At 51.9% G+C, this 10,774-nt stretch overlaps 1 protein-coding gene across 2 annotated transcripts in view; it reads left to right on the top strand.

Annotated features, from left to right (window-relative positions):
• TEX2 (testis expressed 2) overlaps nucleotides 1-10,774 on the top strand; it is a 48,861-nt gene that overhangs the window by 15,568 nt on the left and 22,519 nt on the right. For both annotated transcript variants that reach the window (XM_012733123.1, XM_004693440.2), the window contains exons 4-5: nucleotides 1,618-1,865; nucleotides 8,222-8,368. In XM_012733123.1, the coding sequence (XP_012588577.1) occupies nucleotides 1,618-1,865; nucleotides 8,222-8,368 (395 nt within the window). The remainder of the gene's footprint in view (nucleotides 1-1,617; nucleotides 1,866-8,221; nucleotides 8,369-10,774) is intronic.

Genomic DNA, 10,774 nt, shown 5'->3' with positions numbered 1-10,774 from the left:
AGTGATGTTGAACATTTTTTCATATGCCTGTTGGCCATCTGCATTTCCTCTTTGGAGAAGTGTCTTTTTAGCTCTACTGCCCATTTTTTGATGGTCATCCTTAATTTTTTTAATACTTATTAACTGAACTTGAGACTATTTCGATTCCACTAATGTCTGCTCTCTTATTGCAAGAACTAATCCAAGGTCTATGTTGCATTTAGTTTTCCGCCATTCTTAAATGTTTTTGGTATAGCTCTTATACCACCATTAAAAATAATGCTGACCATTAAAATGGTATGTGGATAATGAACGATTACCTTCTAAAAAGTTATTTCTGTAGGCCTGCAGTGTAAAATCTGAGATATTCAGAGTGCTGGGAATGAGCTAGCCCAGAACTTAGGAAGCGGCCTGGCTACTCTGTGAGGCGCTGTGGCGGCCGCGCCTTGCCAAAATAAACCACTTGATTTTGAGCCACTTTTCCCTGACTTTGCTCTCAGAGTGAGACCAAAGCCAGTTATCAGCACCAGGTACTTCCCATGTTCAAGACCTGCTAGTGCTGCGCGAGCTTTGAATGTCAGCGTGACTGCTGCGGCCTGTTCCTGCCCAGCGCGCCGCCTCTGCCCCGCACTGCCTGCTAGGCTCTGGAGTCCCTGTTCCCCGCACCTGTGCCTGCCTCTGCTTTCGCTCTTGTCCTGGAATGCGCTTCCCTCCCCTGGCCTAGGGAAATGCTGCCTCTTTCCACAGGCCGCCACAGGCCTCTCCCGGAAGAGCCAGCTTTGGGGGAACCTCTCCACTTTCTTGGGCAGAGGTCACCTCCTTTCTGGCCTGCAGGTCCTTCCATTGCACTTCCACTGCCATGCTTGCCACAGAGAACCGTGATTATATTTGCCTTGGTGCTGAGTTCAAGGGTAAGGATTACATGGGATTGGCCCAGCGCGAGTGGCTGGTGAAGAGCGTGTTGAATGTTGATGCCGGTTGGGGGTCGCCGTGGCCTGCGAGCGAGCAGCTAGCTCTCTGCTTGCCTTCTCTTTGCCCCTGGTAGCATCCTGCGGCACCAGCTCTTGGCTGTCCGTCCCGCGTTTGACCCTGAGCGGCCACGGTACCTCCCAGCTGTATTTTATTGCTCCTATTACTCTAAATTGTCTTGGAGCAGAATAAAAACTGTTCTTTAAAAACAGTATCTGTCATTGAAGCAGAAGGAGTTTTTCTGAGTGAGAAACAAACAGCCTAATCAATTTTTTTTTTGAAGACTTACTTGTGCATACAGAACTAGGGTACAGAACAGAGGTGCAGGGACGGTGAGAGGCTTCACCAGAGACAGAGTGGGGAGCAGAACAGGCAGATCGACGAAGTACACTGCTGAGGGGAGCAGCAGGCGGGTCAGGAGAGGTCTGCTGCGCCATGTGGTCACCCCCGGGGCAGACGGGGATCGAACTCACGCTGAAGTGGCTTAGATTCTTAGTGCTGTGCTTTAACCTGCTGCGCCACCAGGGAGGGCCCTAATCAATATTTTTAAATCCATCACTTGATACCATGGTTGCTGTTACTCACCTTCGCCCCATGGAGTTTGTTGTGCGTCTTTTCCTGTTGTGGTCACGTCTTCACCTGCAGTAACTGCCGCCCTCTCTGCCGCAGGGGTCTTGCCCTCCCACAGCAGACACAGCAGCCCCTCGGGGCACCTGACGCACAGCCGCAGTAGCAGCAAAGGCAGCGTGGAGGAGATGATGTCCCAGCCCAAGCAGAGGGAGCTGGTGGGCAGTGTGCGGCAGAAGATGCTTCTGGACTATAGCGTGTACATGGCCAGGTGTGTCCCCCAGGAGAGCCAGAGCCCTCAGAGGAGCCCCATGCAGAGTGTGGAAAGCAGCCCCACAGCTGGGAAAAAGGTAAAGTGACTGCGGGACCGAGGCGTCTCTGTTGTGCCACTTAAACACATTCCTTCCGACTGACGCTCGCAGTGTGTCTCATGCCCAGGCATGTCCTGGTGACACAGATGTGAGCAAGACAGGCGACAGCCCAGCCCTCGGGAAGTCCGCATTCTGCCCAGGGAGACAGAGAAAACAGATGTCAGGTGGCGGTGAGAGTAAAGCCAGCAAGGGAAGATGGGAAGTGTTCAAAACTGCCACTTTAGATTGGTGGCCAGCGGGTCCATTTTGAGGAGGTGACCGTTTGAGGGGGGCAGAGTGTGAGAAAATGAGCTGTGGCACTGTGTGTGAGAGGAGCAGACTTTGGGGGCCTGGGGGTGGGGCTCGGGGGCCAGTGAGGGCAGAGGCCCACAGCAGGGAAGCGGTCAGTGCGTGGGTAGACAGGCAGGCAGGCCAGAGGGAGGCCAGTGGGCCTCATGGGACTGGTGCATGGGGCTGGGGAGCCCGGGGAGAGTTCTGAGCAGGGATTAGGTTGGTCTGATTGGAAGCGATGGATCCCTGGCTCTGGGTGGAGGAGAGAGCTGGCTGGGAGAGGGGTGGGAGGTGACTTGGCAGTGGAGGATGGGGTGAGATAAGGCACATCAGGTGGTGAGAAGTGGCTGCCTTTGAGGTGTGTTGAGGGAGTGCGAAGCCAGGTTTTCTGTGTTCAGTTCCTAAGGTGTCCTGACCTCTTAGAGGACTGTTTCTGTTCTTAGCAGGAAGCGGTCGGTCGTCAGCCCAGTCATTCCTTTGATCCTAGTCAGTGTAGAGGGGGCTCCTGAACGCTCCCCAGCCGGTGTTCTGTGACGTTGCTGGCCTCTGACCCTCTGCCTCCTCTCACCAAGTTACCAGGCTTGAGTGGGAAGCAGGCCTCTCTCTAGGCAGCGGCTATAGTATGAGATAAATTGTTCTACTGATGTCCTGCTTAGCACCAGAGCGTCCCCTGACCCCAGAGTCCCTTGCTCTTGGATTGTCAGCTGTCTATATTCTCAGGAGACTTGGGGAAATGAGGAGAACTGGGTACTGATATAGCCAGAATTGTCCAATTAAAAAAGGCTTACTTTTTTTTTTAAATAAATATAATAGTTTTATTTTTACATCATTGTGTACTTTTTTTTTCATCTCAATTGTAATCCCCGTGGGTTTTCCATCACCGAGTCACCCATGTGTAAAAAGTCTTACTTTTTAAAGAGTTCCTCGTCCTTAAAAGGCAAGCATGTTTGAGAACATTGTTTCCAGTGTGTGTTCCCCGAGTTTGCCATGTGTGCGTCAGGGGTCTGTCACCCAGTGTGACTGTCATAAACCTCCTTTCCAGGGACTTGGCAACTGTTCCTTTTAAGAACTGAGACAATTTTTCCTCTCTTCATTCTGAAGAAAACCTTTAAAAACCACATCGCACTTCTGAGCCCTTCAGCAGAGCAGGCAGCATGATTTAATATTTTCTTGATCATTAAAGATACAAGAACCCTCAACCAGCCTTCAGGCTGGGCCCCCAAGGTCTCAGCCTTGCGCCCTGTGTCTGGGCCACCCCACACTGCAGACCGCAGGTTTTCCCTCAGTTCCCTGTGGCTGGTGGGGGGCTGGGTCCCTCCAGTTGGCCTTTCCTTGAGCGCCCCATCTCCCAGCTGCCCTTGTTAACTTAGTGACTCTGCTCTGTGTGGGCTGGGAAGTCAGTGCCAGACTTGTGTGAGCAGAGAGAGGTGTCTCCGAAAGTGGGACCTTTGAGGAAACCACATGAGCCTTGGCACCCGCCACCCACATCCGCCTGACCTGCCTGAAGCCCACGTGGCCTGTACCCTGGCTCCTGGACCAGTCTGGTAGTGGACATGATCTTGAAGAAGCTACAGGTGTATCTTTCAGTTGTCTCTTACCAGATAACAAGCACCCTGCAGAGCGCTGGCCTCAAACAGTAACAGTCACTTAACTGCTCACAGATTGGACACAGCTGAGCATCGGTGTTTGTTCCCTCCAGAATCTGATGCCTGTTCCCCCAGCCTCGCCGTATGTGGGTCTTAGTCGGGCAGGGTTATTTCTCAGATTTCGTAACCTCTGCTCTCATGACTCTAAGAGCAGCTCCCAGGGAACCCCTGACATAGCTTCAGACCCATCATCATGTCACCCACATGCTGCCCAGGGTAACCCCTCTTCGTCCACGACTTACCACATCTCTCCCCTCCATACCTCCAGCCTACTGCTGTATCTTGTAGGCCATGGTCAAAGCATCTCTTATCCTGAAGACTCCAGGGCCTAAGGGCAGCTTCTGCGCTGCCCAGTGCTGACCTAGGTCAAGGGGTGAATGGGAACGCTGGGTAGGTCACGAGTGCCCAGGAGCCAAACCAATATTAATCCCCCCAGGGACGTCATAATAACTGTAGACTAAATTTGTATTAAATAACACTGGAACACATTTGGTGATTCTTTTTTTCCCCATAATAATGAAAAGCCTTCAGGGGATTCTGCATTTTCGAACCATTTTGGAGCTTACAGTTTGAATGACAAAGTCCCACTGTTTTTGGAGAAAGTGTCTGGCTCCCTAGCTGTCCAGTGGCCAGCGCCCAGCCACTCAGTCTGGACAGGCCCCCACGGCTCCGCTTGTCCCACAGCCCGGCCGTGCCAGTCTCCGACGTCTCCATGCCCCATGACCCTGATGCCATTCTCTCTTTCCAGGCAGCTTGACCTCTAGAATAATGAGCGAGACCATGGGGCTAACTGAGAAGACCTGGGCCTTTACCATCTTGTCAGGTGGTCTGCTCATTTCCGGAGACTGAAATAGTCATTCAAAAAGTGAGAAAATAAATTCAAAAACTGTCGAAAGCTTAGAGAGTTTGAGTCTCTCAGGAAGGGAGACCACACGGACTGGCTGTTCAGGGCCGTGGGCAGCGAGACGGCCAGCCCTGTGTGTTAAACATGCTAACATAGTGCTGACCACAGTTGTATGACTCAGCAGTTCCACTCCCAGGTACATATCAAGAAAGAAGAAAACCATGTCCACATAGAAACTCATGCCCAGGTATTCAGGCAGCAGCCATTGTCAGAAACAACAGAAATGTCCATGGTCTGCTAAATGGGGGAGGTGTGGTAGATGCATATGGTACTATATTATTTTGCAATAAACAGGAACGTTATATACAAATGCATTTTACAATGTGGATAAACCTTGGAAACATTACGTTAAGTGAAAGAAATAACACACATTACTGTTACAAAATAACACACATTATTTGATTCCATAGCTGTGAAATGTCCAGAATAGGCAAGTTTGTAAGGACAAATTAGTCGGCCGGTGATGACGGTGGTGGAGATGGCACTGAGAAGCAATGGCAGAGACCATTGATGGGCACAGGGATTTTTGGGGGGTAATGATAGTATTCTAAAACTGACTGTGGTAATGATGTCACAACTGTGACTCCACTAAACTCCCCTGGCTTATAGTCTTTGAGTGGGTAAACTGTAAGACATGTAAATTTTATGTGAAAGATTTTTTTTTTAAGTATGCAGAATCTTAAAAATTTCAGGTGTCAAAATTTGGCACTTTTTTTTCTTCCAGAAGTTCTATGTTCTTATCATATAACTGCAAAAAGAGAAAGAAAAGATAGGACGAACACCGTGAGCGCTTATCTTGGCCATGGATCGTGGTGTTTCCTAACGTGACTGTGCAAGGCTTTTATAACCAAGAAGCAGACTCCCAGGCCTGGGGCTTTCCTACTGGCCAGGTGGCCTTTCTGAAACCCAGTCTGTGAGAGCAAGCCGTGTGCTGGCCGCCTGGTGGTGTATGAGTAAAGACTACACCACAGATTCTGTCAGTCTGCATTCCTTTACTGTGGAGGTTACTTTTCAATATGATATATCCCCTGTGATAGCCTTGCCTCAGCTTCAGACCATTGAGCTCCGTGAGCCTTTTCTCCTGGAAACCACCTTTAGAAAGTTACCCTTTCTAAATGTATGTGTGAAGTGAGTGTTGTTCTCACATTTCATCTGCAGCCAGGGTTGTTAGGAAATGTATGACTTTTATTTCTTAAGCTCTTAAATTTTTATGACATTCATTGGAAGTGAGTTCTTTCTGGCCACCTGTTAAATCTAGATTTTAATCACAAAGCTGCTTTGTGCATTGTCAGTGTTCTGCTGCTTTCGGATTTTCCTTTGTTCTCAGTGAGTCTGTGGAGAGAAGCTTGCATCAGAAAAATGAACTGTTGGGGAGGAGAAAACCTGCTTGTCACTTATTTCAAAAATTTGTTTCCACATTATATGCCTTTGGCTTGGCCATAAATTGTAAAATAGTCTTTGTTTCTTCCAGTTTGTGCTCAGCCTGTTTCATGTGAGTAATGGGGGTCATAAAGGAAGGTTAATGATGGTAGTGGACACTGGGCAGCAGACTGGCCTCACCCCCATGTGGGGGTAGGGTGGGGACACTTTTCCTTGCCTGTTTGCTGAGAGGCCCGTGTAGATGATCTCTATGACTCAAAGACAAACCCTAGAAAAGCTGGACCAGACCCCCTAGGCGGTGGCGGGCAGATGTCCCTGTAGAGAGAAAAGTGGTTCTGGAAAAAACATATACACTGTGGCGTGATTGAGTACTGGCTGACCCCAGGCTTCCGCTCTTCTGTCTAAGGCATGGAGGTAGAATTGCCCCGGTTAATAGCAGCAGACACTACGGCACTCACAGAGCCATTAATGGGGGTGAGGTGGAGCCCTGTCCCCTAAAGGGAGTGGCCAACACATTATTGTTTCAGCCAGAGTTGAATCATTTTTAAGTGAGACTCGCCAACATTCATAAGGGAGAACTTGGAAAACACAAAATATCCCCCCCTCATAGGTATTAGCATGACATTAGAAAAGGCATATAAACTCGTAGGTGCCCAAAGAGAGAGAAGATGCAAATTCAGACAAAGCTCATGGCAGGTGGGTACTGGGCAGTCCGCTGAACCCCACACGAGCTCAGTGCTGATAAGCTTTATAGCCCCTTGGGACTCTGGGCATCACCTAGTGACAGGCCACAGCCTTTTGGGGTACTCCCAGGCTGTCAGACCGGCAGGGGCACAATCACAGTGTCCACACACGACTCTGTGGGCCTTGCAGACCATGAGGTGTCTAAGGGGTGACTGCAGCTGTCCTGTGAGGAGGATGCATGCGTGTTGTAGGCCATGGAGGGAAGGGAAAGGCGGACAACGCAGATTTCTGCATTTCTAGTTGTTTTGGTCTTGCTTTCCCAGGCCGGCTGTTTCTATAAGGTCATGTCTGATTAAAGACATCAGCTTCGGGAATTGTCTGTGCCGTCAGGGCCGGTCACACCCCCGCCACCCTCCCACAGAACACAGCAGGAGGAGTTCCAGGGAGGGCCGCTCTGAGTCAGGCTGTGTGCCGGGGCCCAGCGCGGGCACTGAGCACTTCCGAGCCTGTTCTCGTCCCTGACGCAGAAATCAAGGCTCTGTCCTGTCGGGGTGTCCTTCGGGGGACATAGTGAGGGGTCTCAATGGGCAGCAGTAGCGGTGGGGTGCCCGCCCCCATCACAGCTATCAGCATGAGCTGTGATCTGACCACTTAGGTGCCACACCGCAGCCTTGTTGCCTCTGCTTCTGCCTTCTCCCAGCCCTGGCCCTCCCCAGACCAGCTTGGAAGTTGGGGGCTGTCGGGTGGCCCTTCTCTCACCTTGCACATTGGCCGTGACAGCTGATTCAGGTTGATTCTATCAGGTGGAGGTGAGGCCCAGTGTCTCGCCCTGGGCTGGGAGTGGGGAGACAGCTATAGGAATTTCAGAGCCCTTAAGGGTGGCCCAGCTAGTTCATGGTTCTTAGCCTCACCTGTTGCTCAATCAGCAAAGGGCCTATGCAAAAGTCCCAGTAACCCACTTAAACTAGTAGGACCCAGGCACCAGTATTTTTAAGCACTACCCTGCTCCTCGCCCAAGAGAATCATGACCTCCCAAGAATCAGATGGAACTTTGATGAGTCCTGAGCTTGGGAAGCCTGGGCTGTCTGGTGAGGACCAGCTGGGCGAGTCCACATCAGCGGGAGGGAAGGTGAACTTTCCATTGGATAACGCCTCTGGCTCGGGTCGGCCAAGCTGGTTTGAGGGGGAGGGTACTTCAGCTGAGCAGATTGTATGGAATATTAGCTGGTTCATGGGCACACTGGCAGGAAAAGAGAATAGACAAAGGCATTTTTATCTGTGGTGGTGGCTTTTGTCTCTCCCTCTTTCTAGTCACTGACAGTGGGACCTGTAATTTATGGGGAAGAAGTGTGACTCACGTGGTAGGGAGGGACCTGCAGTGACTTTATGAAAATAAGCACCTGTCTTGTTCTCAAGTTGCTTTCTAATTTTGGTCCCTTTTCTTTTGCCAGTTGCCAGAGGCCCCACCCTCTGAGGAGGAAGAGCAGGAAGCCTGGGTGAATGCCTTGCTTGGAAGGATGTTTTGGGACTTCTTAGGAGAGAAGTACTGGTCTGATCTGGTGTCTAAGAAAATCCAGATGAAGCTCAGCAAAATAAAGGTATTGTTTTCTACACAGGAGGTCTCTAATGGTTCACACTTCTTAATGTCTAGAAGCCTTGTGCCACCACATCCTAACTGACAAAACCTGGTGTATAGCACAGAACATGTGAGGGCGGCGAGTTCATACAGACCACACATCTGGGCTGTGACCACATCTGGGGACTTAGTGAACCTCCTGTTTGCCTTTTTCCTTGTGTTGGCTCATTGTTAGCAACTCTAGGTGACAATCCAGAATTGGGTTTGGGACCATGTGTGCTTTTACCTCACAGTACACACTCCGAGGAAAATACCAGAATACCTACAACTCCTTTCCAGTCGTGTTCCCTCTCAAAGCTGCGAAGCTGGCGTCGCACTCTTACTGTGTCTGCTTTTGACCTTTACCTCTAGCCAGAGGGTGTTTATGCTGGGCACTCTGCTGAAGAAGCATTTCTGGTGCTCCTCTAGGCCCGCTCGGAAATGAGTCTGAACTGTAAGACCCTGCTGTAGCCCCCGTGCCACTCCCCCACACCACCTTCGCCAGCCATGGGGCCGTAGTTAGGGCCCCTAGAAGGCTGTTTTTGATCCAGTAAGACCCAGCCAGCAAAGAGTCACTTCAGTCCCCAAGTCTCCACTGAGACCTTGCACCGACAGCTGCCTGAGTCAGTGGGTCTTCTGGGGTAACAGATCCCTTTGAGAAACAGAAGCCTAAGTGGGTCTTTCCCTAGAAAATGCAGTGTCTCAAAATTTTGCCCACTTCAGAGAGTTCCAAGATGGTAAGCAAGGAGACTGCGCACCACGGTAAAGTCACCCCCGTGGAGAGTGCTGAATGGAGGAGCTGTGGTTTGATTCCTGTTGGAGCTGCGGGGGACGAATGGGGCCTCTCTGGAGCTCGAGTGAGCTGTCTGTGGCCATGAGAATGGGGCCCAGGACAGGGCTTGGGGGTGCTCTGGCAACAGGGCCGCCTGGTCGAGTCTTCAGTGGTGGAGGGGGAGTGGCTCTGCAGGCCGGCTGCCCCCACCCCACCTCACTCCCAGCTCAGAGCAGAGACCACAGCCACCCTGAAGCTCCTGGGCTCTTGGCGCTCAACAGAGGGCTTGAGCTCTGGGTGGAGAGGCACAGGTGGACCGGCACCCCACCTTACCCAGAGACTGTCGAGGGCCCTTTCCTGAGCGGGAGCTGGCGGCAGGATGAGACAGGCAGCCAGGCATGGCGTGCTTGACCTGCAGACAGGGCACTCTCTCTGTCACACACGTTCCATGCACACGTGTGATGCCAGCGCCCCTGTTCTCTCTGGAACAGGAGTCCCCAGGGCTTCTTCCCCTTTGGGGAATGACGGGATCCTTTATTCCAGAATGAGTTGACAGAAAGTCTCTTATTTTCATTCTCTGCCCTTGCTAGTCACATGGGCTTCTGAAGTTCACAAATTCAAGCTCCCTTTTGTTTTTAAGGTCAGAAGATTAGGGTGGAGAGCGTGCTGGCTCCAGCGACACCAGCGCTTCTTGGGGGTTGGGGGGGGACTGTGCCTCCTCCGTTGCCCTGGAGCCTCCACCCTGGGCTCGCTGCTGCCCGGTGTGCAAGAATCCTGGCAGAGGCGTCCATAGGAAGGCGGCAGGTAGCATCCAAATGCTACCTGCTTGCCGAGAGACCTCTTAGTATTGCCAAGTACTCAAATACCCCTAGGGAGAGCCGCTCCTCCAGCCAAGTGCTGCTACTGCCAGTCAGAGCCAGAATGGCTGCAAGAGCCTCAGCCGCCCCGGTGGAAAAGCTGCCCCTGCCTCCTAGCTTCCCTTGAAGACCTGACTAGGAGAGCTCTGCTGGCCTCACCTGTGGGCTGGGTGAAGGCCCACATCGTGAAAGCTCAGCCCTGTGTGTGTGTATCTGGGCCTAGTGGTGGGCTTGGAACAGGTGGTGTTTCTGCCTCAGCAGCAGGTACCCTTGACCTTGGCCAGCTGCTCCAGCTCCACCTTAGGCCTCCCAGCCGTGGTGATGCCTGTGTCTGTCAACAAAAGCTGTTGTTACTGCTTGCAGCTCCATTCCCCCTACCTGAGGGCGCCCCACACCCCTGAAGAGGCTGGAGAGCATGCCTCTGGTGCCCATGGGTGAGAAGAACAGGGTTCTGGTTGGACCAGCAGGCACGACCTTACCTGCCCTCTGCTGCAGCATTGGAGGAGGCTGCCCAGGGCCTGATGACAGCTTGACTGACTTCAGAGATCCAAGCAGCGTGGGGCTGGGTTCCCCACCTCAGAAGCCAGCCATGCTGGCCTACTGGGCATTAGAACAGCAACAGTAGACAGAAAGGGCACAGGCAATGGTGACATTCCTGGACAAGTCGTGTTCTGTGGCCTGATCGGAGGCCAGCCGCCACTTACATGGATGCCCTCAAAAAGTGGTGTTTCAAGTACAGCGACTGCCATTCAGAACGCAC

This window comes from Condylura cristata, unplaced genomic scaffold (genome assembly GCF_000260355.1).
Source record: "Condylura cristata isolate star-nosed mole 26May11 unplaced genomic scaffold, ConCri1.0 scaffold00038, whole genome shotgun sequence".
In the NCBI taxonomy this organism is placed as follows: Eukaryota; Metazoa; Chordata; class Mammalia; order Eulipotyphla; family Talpidae; genus Condylura; species Condylura cristata.
The sequence above is the reverse complement of the archived record's forward strand: the minus strand, read 5'-3'. Positions and strand labels throughout refer to the sequence as shown.